Source organism: Odontesthes bonariensis, chromosome 7 (assembly GCF_027942865.1).
Source record: "Odontesthes bonariensis isolate fOdoBon6 chromosome 7, fOdoBon6.hap1, whole genome shotgun sequence".
NCBI lineage: Eukaryota > Metazoa > Chordata > Actinopteri > Atheriniformes > Atherinopsidae > Odontesthes > Odontesthes bonariensis.
This window is the reverse complement of record NC_134512.1, coordinates 38,464,281-38,481,125: the sequence shown is the minus strand read 5'-3', so window position 1 is coordinate 38,481,125 and position 16,845 is coordinate 38,464,281. Positions and strand designations below refer to the sequence as shown.

General features: G+C 44.6%; 1 protein-coding gene across 1 annotated transcript in view; it reads right to left on the bottom strand.

The window, feature by feature from the left end:
- zfpm1 (zinc finger protein, FOG family member 1) overlaps positions 1-16,845 on the bottom strand; it is a 152,219-nt gene that overhangs the window by 71,312 nt on the left and 64,062 nt on the right. The window contains exons 2-3 of the mRNA XM_075470756.1: positions 13,167-13,313; positions 80-223 (exon numbers count right to left, since the gene is read on the bottom strand). Of these exons, the coding sequence (XP_075326871.1) occupies positions 80-223; positions 13,167-13,313 (291 nt within the window). The remainder of the gene's footprint in view (positions 1-79; positions 224-13,166; positions 13,314-16,845) is intronic.

Below are 16,845 nucleotides of genomic sequence, written 5' to 3'. Positions count from 1 at the left end.
CTCCATCAGGTCCTTTCAGAGCCAATAATCAACTGTTTCTGCTCTTCGTCCTCCAACTCAAACGTGTGGCGGCACTGACCTGGACCTCTCCACCGCGACGCCTCGTCCTCGTCCTCGCCGTCCTCCTCGTCCTCGCCGCCGCTGTTCGTGGCGCCGGCGCTACGCTCTCCCCCGTCACAGTCCTCGCTGTCAGGTCCTCCCCCGGAGTCCTGCGTCCTGGGCTCTGCAGACACAACAGAGAGAGCTCCAATTACAACGTCTGAATCTCACGTGCACGTACGTGCACCTGTGTGCACGTGTGCGTGCGTGCGCTCTTCCTGTCTGCAGATCAAAGGCAGCACTGAGACTGTAACACACACACCGACCCTTTGATGTTCATTACAGCTCCGGAGAATCAACGTCTTCACCTTCACTCATTTTTCTTCTCCTTCCTCCACCTTCCTCCACCTTCTTCTTTCCCTTCCTCCACCCTTCCTCCTCCACTGAGTGAATCGCTGCCTCTCCTCGTCCCGTCACCTTCAGCAGAGGCTCCTCTAATCAGGCTGATATTCCTGCCCTGATCAAAGACACCACCGGCCGCTCGTGCACACTCGTGCACTCTCGTGCACCCGCTCTGCTTTAATCTCCACATCTGCTTGTGTGTGTTCACAGATTGGTGAACCCTGAACTTTGCCTGAGCGGCCGGTATCAGTGAGGTCATCACTCTGCTGGCTCCGCCCTATTAGCTGGACTCATGATTAGTTAGATTAGATTAATAGTTCCATCACTATCTGACCCGAGGATCTGTCTTACACCATCATCAGGACAAGGGTCAGCTGACTGCGCTGCTCTGACTAACCGCGCTCAGTTCCACCCAAAAGCAGAGAAACCTCCACCCAAAAGCAGAGAAACCGCGGCTGCTTCTGGTTTAATACGAACCAAAAATGTGTTGGAGGCCTCATAACTCAGCCATACGACATCACAGAGACCTCGTTCTAAGTTTATATGTGACGGCTGAACCGTGAGGATTCAGAAATGGTTCCGCTCTGACGGGGAATAAAAACCTGTGGGTGTCCTCTGTGTTCCCGTGGGAAGCCCACCCTGCACACTGGGCCTTTAAATTAGTAAAAAGAATCAAATCTGATGGGAATAACAGGCTGAAAACAGCCTTTTTATCCCCAGCTGATGTTCTGCTGGCTTTATTTCCAATAAAATAGATAAAAACACGTTTAAAAACTGGTTATTTTGATGGGAAACGGTGAAAACATCCACCAAACATCTGTTCAGCCGGTGTTCTGCTGGCTTTATTTCCAATAAAATAGATAAAAACATGTTTAAAAACTGGTTCTTTTGGTGGGAAACGGTGAAAACATCCACCAAACATCTGTTCAGCTGATGTTCTGCTGACTTCATTTCCAATAAAATAGATAAAAACATGTTTAAAAACTGGTTCTTTTGGTGGGAAACGGTGAAAACATCCACCAAACATCTGTTCAGCTGATGTTCTGCTGACTTCATTTCCAATAAAATAGATAAAAACATGTTTAAAAACTGGTTCTTTTGGTGGGAAACGGTGAAAACATCCACCAAACATCTGTTCAGCTGATGTTCTGCTGACTTTATTTCCAATAAAATAGATAAAAACACGTTTAAAAACTGGTTCTTTTGGTGGGAAACGGTGAAAACATCCACCAAACATCTGTTCAGCTGATGTTCTGCTGGCTTTATTTCCAATAAAATAGATAAAAACATGTTTAAAAACTGGTTCTTTTGGTGGGAAACGGTGAAAACATCCACCAAACATCTGTTCAGCCGGTGTTCTGCTGGCTTTATTTCCAATAAAATAGATAAAAACATGTTTAAAAACTGGTTCTTTTGGTGGGAAACGGTGAAAACATCCACCAAACATCTGTTCAGCTGATGTTCTGCTGGCTTTATTTCCAATAAAATAGATAAAAACATGTTTAAAAACTGGTTCTTTTGGTGGGAAACGGTGAAAACATCCACCAAACATCTGTTCAGCTGATGTTCTGCTGGTTTTATTTCCAATAAAATAGATAAAAACACGTTTAAAAACTGGTTCTTTTGGTGGGAAACGGTGAAAACATCCACCAAACATCTGTTCAGCTGATGTTCTGCTGGCTTTATTTCCAATAAAATAGATAAAAACATGTTTAAAAACTGGTTCTTTTGGTGTGAAACGGTGAAAACATCCACCAAACATCTGTTCAGCTGATGTTCTGCTGGCTTTATTTCCAATAAAATAGATAAAAACATGTTTAAAAACTGGTTCTTTTGGTGTGAAACGGTGAAAACATCCACCAAACATCTGTTCAGCTGATGTTCTGCTGGTTTTATTTCCAATAAAATAGATAAAAACACGTTTAAAAACTGGTTCTTTTGGTGGGAAACGGTGAAAACATCCACCAAACATCTGTTCAGCCGGTGTTCTGCTGGCTTTATTTCCAATAAAATAGATAAAAACACGTTTAAAAACTGGTTCTTTTGGTGGGAAACGATGAAAACATCCACCAAACATCTGTTCAGCTGATGTTCTGCTGGCTTTATTTCCAATAAAATAGATAAAAACATGTTTGAAAACTGGTTCTTTTGGTGGGAAACGGTGAAAACATCCACCAAACATCTGTTCAGCTGATGTTCTGCTGACTTCATTTCCAATAAAATAGATAAAAACATGTTTAAAAACTGGTTCTTTTGGTGGGAAACGATGAAAACATCCACCAAACATCTGTTCAGCTGATGTTCTGCTGGCTTTATTTCCAATAAAATAGATAAAAACATGTTTGAAAACTGGTTCTTTTGGTGTGAAACGATGAAAACATCCACCAAACATCTGTTCAGCTGATGTTCTGCTGGCTTTATTTCCAATAAAATAGATAAAAACATGTTTGAAAACTGGTTATTTTGATGGGAAACGGTGAAAACATCCACCAAACATCTGTTCAGCTGATGTTCTGCTGGCTTTATTTCCAATAAAATAGATAAAAACACGTTTAAAAACTGGTTCTTTTGGTGGGAAACGGTGAAAACATCCACCAAACATCTGTTCAGCTGATGTTCTGCTGGCTTTATTTCCAATAAAATAGATAAAAACACGTTTAAAAACTGGTTCTTTTGGTGGGAAACGAAAACATCCACCAAACATCTGTTCAGCTGATGTTCTGCTGGCTTTATTTCCAATAAAATAGATAAAAACACGTTTAAAAACTGGTTCTTTTGGTGGGAAACGATGAAAACATCCACCAAACATCTGTTCAGCCGGTGTTCTGCTGGCTTTATTTCCAATAAAATAGATAAAAACATGTTTAAAAACTGGTTCTTTTGGTGGGAAACTGGAAGAAAACTCTCCTTATTTCCTTATTTCTTTAACTCAGAGGTGTAAATTACTCGTTGATGCTTTGAACACATCAGCAGGTTATTAGATCATTAAAACCAGAAAAAAGTCTTCTTCTTCTCCTCCTAAATGACGCCGTTCCCTTCCTCCTTCCTCGGCCCTCCCGCCCCCGTCTCCAGCCTCCACCTCAGCCATGTGCACAAAGGCCATGTTTACCCTCGCATTCCCGCTCTGATAAACAGCGATAACGCCCAATCAATACGGGCCATAAACGCCCCGCCACCGCGTGATGCCGTCATTAACGCAGCGGCTGAGAGGCTCGCCGTCAAATAACTCCGACATCCAGCTTCACGTCACGTCCACCTTTCACACGTGCACGTGCACACCTCCCCCTGCCCGAGCGGTGCCATTATTTTCAGCTATAAATCACATTGAATGGCACATTGATTTTATCCTGCAGGGCTGGAGCTGCAGACACGGTTATTACGTTTAATATTATCAATATTATCTCCCGTATCATCTGAGGCAGGGAGGCAGGTATCAGGAGCCGCCGACAGACACTTTTCTGCCAGAACCCTCCCCCCCGCCTCCCTCCACCTCCCCCGTTCCTCCCCCCTCAGCGAGACGGTCTCCATCAATCTGATAAGCTGAACTTCCCCCGTCGCACCTGCAGGGCAAAGTCACCCGACATTCCCTCGCCTCCCAACTTCTGCAGCTCGCCGTGTGGTTCAACGCCACCGCGGTCTGCGTGGCGAGGCCACGAAGAGAGAGGGAAGCCGGTGGAACTGAAACGCATCGGAGACGCTTTAAAGTCTAAACCGGCTCAGAGTTCCACATCCTTCCACAGACGATTTACTGGGATTTTAAATCAAAGTTCAATAAACAGGAAAGAGTCCAGCAGACGCACCGACCCCAGTTTCACTCGTCCAACACGTTTGTTTGATGTTTTAACCACGTTTACGAGTCTCAGAAAAAGGGATTTAAAGGCAGAAATCAGTGTCAACTAGGGCTGGGCAACGATTAACATGTTTAATCTAATTAATCACATGATTTCCCTGATTAATCACGATTAATCGCATTTGTACGCAGAATCCAAAAATGAGTCCAAAAGTAGTGTATAGCTTTTAGCATTTAGCTTTATTTTAAATGTGCTGCCATATGAATGAAAGTGCCATAACATTTGTTGTGCAAACACACTTTTAACATCAGCATCTTTCTGTAGTTTTTATGTAGAAGCCTCGCTCCACTGTCTGTTTCCTTGAATGACTTGCTGCTATCAGTTGTGTGTTTTGCCTTTAAGTGATATTTTAGACTGGAACTACTACGCTGAGAAGACAATTCAACTTGGCAGTGTTTACAGATGACTTTGGTTCTGTCGACTCCGCCGTCTGGAAGAACTTTAAAATGAAAATGGCCGAGTAAAAGTTCCGTACCCTTCTCCATGTTTGGTGGATCCGCCGATTACTTTCTTTTCCTGTTCCACAGCAGACAGCAGCAGACTTTTACAAAATAAAAGCCTGTGAGCAACAGACTTTTACAAAATAAAAGCCTGTGAGCAGCAGACTTTTACAAAATAAAAGCCTGTGAGCGGCAGACTTTTACAAAATAAAAGCCTGTGAGCAGCAGACTTTTACAAAATAAAAGCCTGTGAGCAACAGACTTTTACAGAATAAAATAAATAATAAAACCTGCGTTAATGCACGATAAAATATTTATCAACGTTAAATAATTAACGAGTTAACTCCGCCAGCCCTGGTGTTTCTGATTCTGATGAAACGAACACTAAAATCACTGTTTCACAGCTAAATGAGTCGACATTTCATCCAGATTTCTCTGTTTTTTGTCCCTTTTTGTTCACATTAAACCTGAAACGATTATTTTACGGTTTCTTAAAGGCAGCTTCAGCCCGACTGAGCGCTCAGCAGCTGAATCATGCAGGGAATCATTACTACATTAAAAACCCTTCAGCTCCTCATCTGAACTCAGCAGCGTATAACCCCCCCGCACCAGGTTAAACAGCACCAAATGGTTTCTTCTTCACGGCCTTTAATGTGAATGAAAGCAGCGTCTGAAACCTGGAAAACCTGATGATTGTTTCATATTCTGACCAAACTTTGAACTTTTTTATCTTTGCTAAGTGACCACGTCACATTCAGGATGATAATAATCAGCACGACCTCCCATTCAACCTTCAGTTATCAGGCCCCTCTCTGTGGAACCAGCTGCCAGTTTGGGAGGCAGAGCCCTCAGTTATCAGGCCCCTCTCTGTGGAAGCAGCTGCCAGTTTGGGAGGCAGAGCCTTCAGTTATCAGGCCCCTCTCTGTGGAACCAGCTGCCAGTTTGGGAGGCAGAGCCCTCAGTTATCAGGCCCCTCTCTGTGGAACCAGCTGCCAGTTTGGGAGGCAGAGCCTTCAGTTATCAGGCCCCTCTCTGTGGAACCAGCTGCCAGTTTGGGAGGCAGAGCCTTCAGTTATCAGGCCCCTCTCTGTGGAACCAGCTACCAGTTTGGGAGGCAGAGCCTTCAGTTATCAGGCCCCTCTCTGTGGAACCAGCTGCCAGTTTGGGAGGCAGAGCCTTCAGTTATCAGGCCCCTCTCTGTGGAACCAGCTGCCAGTTTGGGAGGCAGAGCCTTCAGTTATCAGGCCCCTCTCTGTGGAACCAGCTGCCAGTTTGGGAGGCAGAGCCTTCAGTTATCAGGCCCCTCTCTCTGTGGAACCAGCTGCCAGTTTGGGAGGCAGAGCCTTCAGTTATCAGGCCCCTCTCTCTGTGGAACCAGCTGCCAGTTTGGGAGGCAGAGCCTTCAGTTATCAGGCCCCTCTCTGTGGAACCGGCTGCCAGTTTGGGAGGCAGAGACTTCAGTTATCAGGCCCCTCTCTTTAGAACCAGCTGCCAGTTTGGGAGGCAGAGCCTTCAGTTATCAGGCCCCTCTCTTTAGAACCAGCTGCCAGTTTGGGAGGCAGAGCCTTCAGTTATCAGGCCCCTCTCTGTGGAACCAGCTGCCAGTTTGGGAGGCAGAGCCTTCAGTTATCAGGCCCCTCTCTGTGGAACCAGCTGCCAGTTTGGGAGGCAGAGCCTTCAGTTATCAGGCCCCTCTCTGTGGAACCAGCTGCCAGTTTGGAGGCAGAGCCTTCAGTTATCAGGCCCCTCTCTGTGGAACCAGCTGCCAGTTTGGGAGGCAGAGCCTTCAGTTATCAGGCCCCTCTCTGAGGAACCAGCTGCCAGTTTGGGAGGCAGAGCCTTCAGTTATCAGGCCCCTCTCTGTGGAACCAGCTGCCAGTTTGGGAGGCAGAGCCTTCAGTTATCAGGCCCCTCTCTGAGGAACCAGCTGCCAGTTTGGGAGGCAGAGCCTTCAGTTATCAGGCCCCTCTCTGTGGAACCAGCTGCCAGTTTGGGAGGCAAAGCCTTCAGTTATCAGGCCCCTCTCTGAGGAACCAGCTGCCAGTTTGGGAGGCAGAGCCTTCAGTTATCAGGCCCCTCTCTGTGGAACCAGCTGCCAGTTTGGGAGGCAGAGCCTTCAGTTATCAGGCCCCTCTCTGTGGAACCAGCTGCTAGTTTGGGAGGCAGAGCCTTCAGTTATCAGGCCCCTCTCTGTGGAACCAGCTGCCAGTTTGGGAGGCAGAGCCTTCAGTTATCAGGCCCCTCTCTGAGGAACCGGCTGCCAGTTTGGGAGGCAGAGCCTTCAGTTATCAGGCCCCTCTCTGTGGAACCAGCTGCCAGTTTGGGAGGCAGAGCCTTCAGTTATCAGGCCCCTCTCTGTGGAACCAGCTGCCAGTTTGGGAGGCAGAGCCTTCAGTTATCAGGCCCCTCTCTGAGGAACCAGCTGCCAGTTTGGGAGGCAGAGCCTTCAGTTATCAGGCCCCTCTCTGTGGAACCAGCTGCCAGTTTGGGAGGCAGAGCCTTCAGTTATCAGGCTCCTCTCTGATGGAACCAGCTGCCAGTTTGGGAGGCAGAGCCTTCAGTTATCAGGCCCCTCTCTGTGGGACCAGCTGCCAGTTTGGGAGGCAGAGCCTTCAGTTATCAGGCCCCTCTCTGTGGAACCGGCTGCCAGTTTGGGAGGCAGAGCCTTCAGTTATCAGGCCCCTCTCTGTGGGACCAGCTGCCAGTTTGGGAGGCAGAGCCTTCAGTTATCAGGCCCCTCTCTGTGGAACCAGCTGCCAGTTTGGGAGGCAGAGCCTTCAGTTATCAGGCCCCTCTCTGTGGAACCGGCTGCCAGTTTGGGAGGCAGAGCCTTCAGTTATCAGGCCCATCTCTGTGGAACCAGCTGCCAGTTTGGGAGGCAGAGCCTTCAGTTATCAGGCCCCTCTCTGTGGAACCAGCTGCCAGTTTGGGAGGCAGAGCGTTCAGTTATCAGGCCCCTCTCTGTGGAACCGGGAGCGTAAGGATGTAACTTCAGCAGCTTTATCCATTCTTTAAAAGAAAAACAGGAAAAGCCCTAAAAATGTGTGAAAAACAGCCCAAAGTGCACCTGTAAGCGTGTAAGTTTGTTCCAACTCTGCCCCCGACTTCCTGTAACCAACATAAAAAATGCCCCTCGCACCAACGTGGGGCAAAGCGAGTCATAAATGTGTTAAAACACACAGAGATGAAACGGATCTGCAGCTAATCCGATGTTATGAAGGTAACGGCTGTTAATCACGATGACACCAGAGATTAGCGCCTCCGTCCCTTTATGCATCACACACACTTTTTTCTGTCCTCGCTATCAGATTCTGATGAAAAGAAAAAAAAAAGAAGTGTTTACAAAAATCCCTCTGATTGGCCCAAATGAGGACATGACAATTAGAGGTCAGAAGGAGGTGACATGCCGACTTATCGGCCCAGAAGGAGATCTAATCGGGCTTCCTGTGATGTGTGAAAATGATTGTTCGAAAAAAAAAAGGGAACTTCAGTCGTTTCTGCAGGTCGCTGCAGCTGTACAGCGATTCTGAGAAGAGAGAAGGGAAAAGAACACCACAGCGGAGAGAGAAAAGTACTGAGCAGATGCTGCTCAATAAAGCCGTGCACGTGCACGTGCGCGTGGACGCTTTGTATGAGCATTAATAAACTGGTGTCACAGAGCTGGGTCCTGTTACCGGTAGAATGTGTTTTTCTTGCTAAAGTTATCAGGGCAGTTATCACTTGTGTGTGTGCACGTGTGTGTGTGCACGTGTGTGTGTGTGTGTGTGTGTGTGTGTGTGTGTGTGTGTCTTCCAGATGGTGGATAAGAGGCCCTGCCTTTATTAGCCAGCGCTGGTCAGATAAAGAGCTGGTATTGATCCCAGGTTGAAAGAGCAGGTTCGTCAAACATGGCTGATTTACAGGGAACTGATAATGGCAGCGCCGGGCAACCGAGGAACCCCGGAGAGGAGAAGGAGGAGTAAATCAACAGCGTGGTGGTGAAGGAGGGTGTGTGTGTGTGTGTGGGGGGGGGGTTTAAACACATGCACAAAAAGAGAAAATGGACGCCGAGTCGGTTTGCTATCGACAAACTTGCTCACATGTGCAGCATGCCTGAGTTCTCTCATCTTCTTCTTCTACAATCTAACACACACATAACCCACCCGTCACCTCACACACTCACACACACACACACGCACACACACACACACACACACACACACACACACACACACACACACACACCTCGCTAATCTCTAATCTCGTCTCGATTAGCACCTGACAGAATTTCCATGGGTTTATCAAACCGAGCCAACCAGCAGACGCTTATCACTCTCAGCCCCCAAAAAATTTCACAAGAGCAGGAATTTTTTCAGAGATTAAAAACACAGCCGGCGAAATCTCGAATAAGAATAAGAATACGAGTGAGAACTGCTATCACGGGGCGGCGGCGTGGGGAGGAGGGCGGCTCGGGATGAGAGGCGCGCGGCTCCCTGAAACCTGCAGAAGGCTTTTTGTTTGTTGTGTTTTTTTGTTTTTTTTTACGCGTTGGCAGATAAAAGAGCGAAGCCGCAACCTGGTGAAATGTTTTCTGTCTCTGACGTTAACCCTTTCCTGACAGGAGTCCAGATGTGGAGATTAAACTGGTAACAACCACTAATAACTGACAGCTAAAGGAGCGGCTCGGCTGCCGTTAAACTGTACATAAATACGTGTAAATGTGTGTGTTCGGGTGGTGGGATTCTCCGCTCTATTTCAGGGTGTGATGAACTGTCAGAGGGCAACACGGCCACAGATATCCGGGGATCCCAGGACCTCCAAAGAGCGAGGCGGGTCCTGAAGAGTCAGCACATCACTGGAAAGAAGCCCCTCCAAATATAAGTAAGAAAACACCAAATAAAAGACATTTTTGCTTGAAATAAGCAAAAAAATCTGCCAATGGAACTAGTGAAAATCGGCCTGTCAAGATTTCTTGAAATAAAATGTGATATTTAGGACTTTTGAGTTAAAAGTGATCTTGAAATTAGCTTAAAAACCTCTTCAAATGAAAAAAAAAGCTTGTTTCATATGATATGTGACTCAAAACAATTTGTTTTCAAGACTTTTTCATTTAACAAGATATTCCAGATGTATTATCTTCAAACAAGTCCCCATATCTGGCTGAAATAGTACTTGTTAGTCTGATATTAAGTGTAATGAGATATTTTGACTAGAAATGAGACAAATATACTTGGTAAGACTTTGATTTTTTCCAATGTATGAGTTGCATTCAGCCCCAGTTGGACATTACACCACACTGGAAAAAATCAAAGACTTACCAAGTATTTTTGTCTCATTTCTAGTCCAAATATCTCATTACACTTAATATAAGACACAACAAGTACTATTTCAGCCAGATATAGGGACTTGTTTGAAGACAATACATCTGGAATATCTTGTTAAATGAAAAAGTCTTGAAAACAAATTGTTTTGAGTCACATATCATATGAAACAAGCTTTTTTTTTTTGACATTTGAAGAGGTTTTTAAGCTAATTTCAAGATCACTTTTATCTCAAAAGTCCCAAATATCACATCTTATTTCAAGAAATCTTGACAAGCCGATTTTCACTAGTTCCATTGGCAGATTTTTTTGCTTATTTCAAGCAAAAACGTCTTTTATTTGTTGTTTTTTTTTACTTATTTTTGGAGGGGCATTTTTTTCCAGTGATACGTCAGCCCTGCCGGCATCAGAACCTGGGCCAAAGGAGGAGGCAGAAGCCGCTGATGTTAGGAGAAGAAAGCTGCTCACAGAGCATGAAGTCCAGCAGCCTGAGGCTGAACACCAGGAGGAAGGAGGGAGCCACTCAGGCTGCTGAAACCCAGGAGACGGGCAGAAGAAGCAGAGGAAAAATGCCCCTCCCAAAACAACAAATAAAAGACCTTTTTGCTTGAAATAAGCAAAAAAAATCTGCCAATGGAACTAGTGAAAATCGGTTGTTAAGATTTCTTACATTACATTTACATTACGGTCATTTTGCAGACGCTTTTAACCAAAGCGACTTACAATAAGTGCGTTCAACATCGGTAGGCAAAAGAACTTCAGGTCACAAGAAATCATAAGTGCATTTCCTTCCACTACCAAACAGCTAAGAGCATAACTAGTGCTTTCTTGAAATAAGATGTGATATTTAGGACTTTTGAGATAAAAGTGATCTTGAAATTAGATTAAAAACCTCTTCAAATGTAAAAAAAAAAGCTTGTTTCATATGATAAGTGAGTCAAAACAATTTGTTTTCAAGACTTTCTCACTTAACAAGTGACAGCCGACAGCCGCGCCTGTTACGGTGTTTGCTGCTCGGTCTGCACAGCAGGCAGTGATACGAAGGGAGAGAAAATAGGGCCAAGAGATTGTGAGGTCCGACTTTTTCCTGGAGAACCATTTTGTGATGCAAATGTATTACTCTGTTGAACGCATATTGTTTTGAGAAGCAAAACGCTTTATTTTTTAAACCCCAGCCAACTAGCCGGACTACCTTCATCAGCACCAAAACGAGGCTGGAACTCTGCTCACAGGACGCAGCAGGGGGTAAGAAGATGTTCAGAAATGATGCTGCTGATATGGGATGTCATACAGCTTCATGTCAGAAGAGGGGAACTGTCCCTTTAAGGAACAGCTGAGATACAGCGTAGAACCCTCAACCTTCCGGGTGTTTACCGCAGAGAGAAAAGGCCGCCCTGCTCTTTAGGTGAACTACCACAGATGAATCTGTTCTCTGATGCTACGGTTGGAGCAGAAGCCACACGGCAAACGTTTCATCGCTGCCATTAAAAGGGAATTTCCTCTTTAAAAGATGTGGAAACATGAGATTCAGCTGAGCTGGGACAGGTTTCACATCGAGTTGCTGCAGCGTCTCTGAAACACTCGGCCTCTGTGAAGCCTCTGATTGGAGGAACAGAGGAAGGCGCTCGCTCCACGCCACCGTCACACGTTTCCAGGTGAAACTCCTGAGAGGACTTTGAGGCCTTAAGGCAGCGAAGGAGAAGATCCTTTTATCCGCTCACGGGGCCAGTTTGGTGCATTTCAGAGGGAATCTGCAGCGGTTTTTCCTTCATTTCGTCGCTTTCTGTAGGAAACTGGCAGCATGTTGATCTGTTGGCATGACAACGCTCGTTATCGGGCCGTTCGGAGTGTCGCTGGAGCTTTTTTTAGTCTGCGTTCTGTCCGACAGTCACAACAAAACGCTGTTTAGTCTGCCGCGGCGCGCTTTATAACGTCAATCTGCAAAGCTCGAAATGTTTTCCAGTCAGGATATAAGTCAGAGATCATGGCCACAATAAGGGAAATAGGAGCATTTTCTGACTTAAAGGGACAGTACGCCTCTTCTGACATGAAGCTGTGTAATATCCCATATATCAGCAACATCATTTCTGAACATCTTCTTACCCCCTGCTGCGTCCTGTGAGCAGAGTTCCAGCCTCGTTTTGGTGTTGATGAAGGTAGTCCGGCTAGTTGGCTGGGGTTTAAAAAATAAAGCGTTTTGCTTCTCCAAACAATATGCGTTCAACAGAGTAATACATTTGCATCACAAAATCATTCTCCAGGAAAAAGTCAGACCTCACAATCTCTTGGCCCTATTTTCTCTCCCTTCGTATCACTGCCTGCTGTGCAGAACGAACAGAGGAAAGGAGGGAGAAATTAAATAATTCCATTCAGATGTAGCAAAAAGAAATGTTAAAGGTGACATATTGTGTAAAACTCCTCCTTCCTGTTCCTGGGAGCAGATATCAGGGCGTCTGAGGTCACCAGCAGGTGTAAAACTCCCCAAAAACACAACCCTGGTATTTATTTAGTTCCCCTTTGTTACTCATTTAACGAGCCGTTCTGATTTTCATTCTAAAAAGTTTTCATTCTGCATTTGCATCACAAAATGGTTCTCCAGGACAAAGTCAGACCTCACAATGTCTTGCCGCTATTTTCTCTCCCTTCGTATCACTGCCTGCTGCTGCCTGCCGACAGCCGCGCCTGTTACGGTGTTTGCTGCTCGGTCTGCACAGCAGGCAGTGATACGAAGGGAGAGAAAATAGGGCCAAGAGATTGTGAGGTCTGACTTTTTCCTGGAGAACCATTTTGTGATGCAAATGTATTACTCTTTTGAACGCATATTGTTCTGAGAAGCAAAACGCTTTATTTTTTAAACCCCAGCCAACTAGCCGGACTACCTTCATCAACACCAAAACGAGGCTGGAACTCTGCTCACAGGACGCAGCAGGGGGTAAGAAGATGTTCAGAAATGATGTTGCTGATATGGGATGTTACACAGCTTCATGTCAGAAGAGGCGAACTGTCCCTTTAATGCACAGAGAAACGTGATTCATGTGACCTCTAACAGTGTTTCAGCTCTGAGTTTCTTCTTTTAAACCTCGGGAACGAGCCGCTGCTGCTCGCCATCAGACGCACCATCACCGCCCTCTTACCTTCACTGTACAGCGGCGTGTACGGCGGGGGGCTGCAGCCGTCGCCCTCGGCAGAGTCCTCGGGGTCGGAGGCTCCGCCCTCCTCTCCCGACAGGCTCAGGTTGTCCGCCGCGTTGTCCTCCCCGCCATCGAGGTCCCCGAGGGAACCTGCCGGAACAAGAAAAAAGACGCGTTTAGGGGGAAAAAGAACCCAAGAAGCTCCTCAGCATCAAACGTTCCGGAGCAGAGACACAAAAAGAGCCTGAAAAAGATCTTTTAAACGGACGGTTTGCAGAATTGGACACGCTGAACGGTCTAATCCGGAAGATTAATAGCAGGGAGCCAAGAGGGACCTTAAAGCCAAATTACAGTATACCTAAAATTACAGCTAAAAGAGTGATTAGTGCGGGGCTGATTGGTATCAATTACAGTTCCATAATCCCTGCTGACCACAGTAATTATACAGTACTTTTGATCTATTTTAGCCCGTTTGAAGATTACATCCGAAAAAAATGAAGTCAGTTAATGTGGATTTAATGCGACTTTATTTAAAAAAAGTGCCCCATTAAGGATATTCTCCCCTATAAGATGAACCTTTTAAATGTAAATGTACTTTATTTATGCAGCCCTTTACAGACAATCATTAAGGTGTAACAAAGTGCTTTACAGCAGGTGATTAATAAAGATGTTGACTGATTAAATTTGATCAAAAAGATGAATAAACACTTTGTATTTACACCCAATTCAATGATCAAGTTATAAAATGAGCTGAATTAGAAGTGAAAGAGGTTCTGGACTGGAACTCATCTTAATGTAAATGTATTTTATTTATTCAGCCGTCTACAGACGATCCTTACGGTGTACCAAAGTGCTTTACAGCAGGGGATAAATAAAGAGAAGAAGAAGTAAAAACAAATAAAAACAATAAAAGAACAGTGAAAGCAATAAAATACAACAAAATCGAATAAGATAAAATAAGATAAAATAAGATAAAATAAGATAAAAGTGTCATCATCATGCTGGGTATTAAAATAAATCCTAAATAAGTTTAAGGCTGCGTTCAGGGACCCGAACCCTGAAACGTGACAGTTTCTGTCGTGTTTTCCGCGGCAGAATCACGAGGAGGGTGGGCACGCCGTCGTGGAATAACACCGACACACTTCCAGGATTTTTCTCCCCCATTTCCAGGTTGTAAATTAATTTTCACGAGGTTGCGTGGACCGAACGGGGGGGGTGGATTGTTTCAGCGCTAAAGCCGTGACTGGGGGGCGTATATATTTACAACGCTGGAACAAAAGGAGCCTATAATCTACACAAAGCACACAACAATACCCGTGAATAAAGCAGCTTGTAGAGAAAAGGGAGAGGCAGTTTTTCTAATTCTGTTAATTTCACTTGCAAAGCAATTAAAAGGCAGGCAGAGATAATGCTGGGAAACAATCGCCGGCTGACAAAGTGTTTCTGTCTTTGTAAATGAAACATCTTTAGGCTAATTTCAACTTCCACGCCTGCATGCTTCACTCTAATTTCAGATAAAATTAACACAGCTAGATTTGGACCTTCATGTAAAAAAAAAAAAAAAAGAAAGATCGATCCCGTACACAATATTTTTAGAATTGGCTTCGCCGGATCTAATTTTCAGTATCTGTGAGGACATTTTCATACAATTAATTTTCCTTTAATCATAATTGTACAAAGAGACTTCTGTGTGTAAAATTCCAATTATATTTCCTGTTTAAAATGTGAGCTGAAATATGATTTCTTTGCTCATTACGGCTCTGGTTTAATGAATCAATCAGACATCAAATGGTGCGGAAAAGTTTGGGCTCAGACTTTTATCGGGGGAGAAATATTCCGCCTCCCCTTCTCGGGCGGTTGGCTGAAGGATGGCGGGGGCCGGAGCGATAACTGCGCCATGTTCCTACGCCGCTCGCCGGTTTTAAAGTTAAAGCCTTTCATTGTTACAGCGTGATATCCAGGAAAATTGGACTGAACTCATTCAAGAGATGAGGAAATAACGCAGAGACGTAACCCACATGTGTATCTCTGCAGGGGGGGGGGGGGCGCAATCAGGCCGAGACTCGTCCCACAGCAACACTCGGCTTTCGAGGTTGTGAGCTGAAGAGAGAAAAGCCTCCAGCTCACATTAAATGTTCCTGTTCTTAACTTCTGCTTCTCAAGCCAGTTAAACTTTCAGTGGCATGCTGGAAGCTCGAGTTCTGGATGTTCTGCATGTTCTGGATGTTCTGGATCCAGAAGCATGCCCATGTGCACTTATGGAGGTGTGAGATGAGTCAAATTGTGGATTAAATTAATTTTAAATAGTCTAAAAGTAGATCTGATGCAGCGGAGACGGAACAAATAAACATTTCCTTCTGTAGAAAATGTTTGTTTTGCTGTTTAAATGTAAGAAAAACGATATTTTTTAGCTAAATGTGCCTGAACCGCAGCCACAAACTCTTATATTTCATTTATTTACATTCATTAAACACAGCTGTGCCTTCTTACACAGCACTCTGATGTTTGAATAAATATATAAATTAGGGATGGTTTTCTTTAATAAGAAGAATGTGTGCACACAGAGCGGTTATCGTCCCCTTCATGATGATTTTCCTCTTCAGAAAGAAGCCGTTTGTGTTGGATTTGTTTCACCTGGATGTTATGGAGGTGTATTCCAGCATTTGTGTGAATATAACAGAAAGTGACCGATTTACGGGGGCTGAAAGGGGTGTTTGTGTTGGTAGTGAGGAAGGAATGTGTGTCACTGATGAACTAATGAATGTTTCTGAGTAACAAAACACAGAATATCATAAGTTAATCATTAAAATCTGCAGTTTTCTGTTTACAGTGATGAAAAAGCAGAGGATTTGATACAGATTGATGCAGCGTGTTTTTAATCGATTCAGATGTTAAAAACAGCCTTTTTCACCCTAATGTTAGTATCCTAACGCGATAATAACGAGTTAACTGAGTTAACTCGTTATTATTTAACGCCGATAAACATTTTATCGCGTATTAACGCAGTTTTTTGGGGTTTTTTAAAATATTTTTGGGGGGCTTTTGTGCCTTTAATGCAAAGTTCAGAGAGACAGGAAGCAGGGAGCAGAGAGAGGGGGAACGACACGCAGCACAGGGCACAGGGTCATCTGTAAACTCTGCCAAGTTGAATTGTCTTCTCAGCGTAGTAGTTCCAGTCTAAAATATCACTTAAAGGCAAAACACACAACTGATAGCAGCAAGTCATTCAAGGAAACAGACAGTGGAGCGAGGCTTCTACATAAAAACTACAGAAAGATGCTGATGTTAAAAGTGTGTTTGCACAACAAATGTTATGGCACTTTCATTCATATGGCAGCACATTTAAAATAAAGCTAAATACGAAAAGCTATACACTACTTTTGGATTCATTTTTGGATTCTGCGTACAAATGCGATTAATCGTGATTAATCAGGGAAATCATGTGATTAATTAGATTAAAGATGTTAATCGTTGCCCAGCCCTAGTTTTTATTTATTTTCTTAAACCAAACGTCTCACTGGTTTGGTAAAGAAGCTCCGATCCATCTGAGGACATCTTAGCGTGTCAGAAACCAACCGTTTGGCCTTTCTTTCTTTAAAAAACACGTATTTTTCTGTTTCCAACCTGCCTTCCAACACATTACGGAGGTGTTTCAGGCGCACGCCGCCTTAAACTCAAGGCA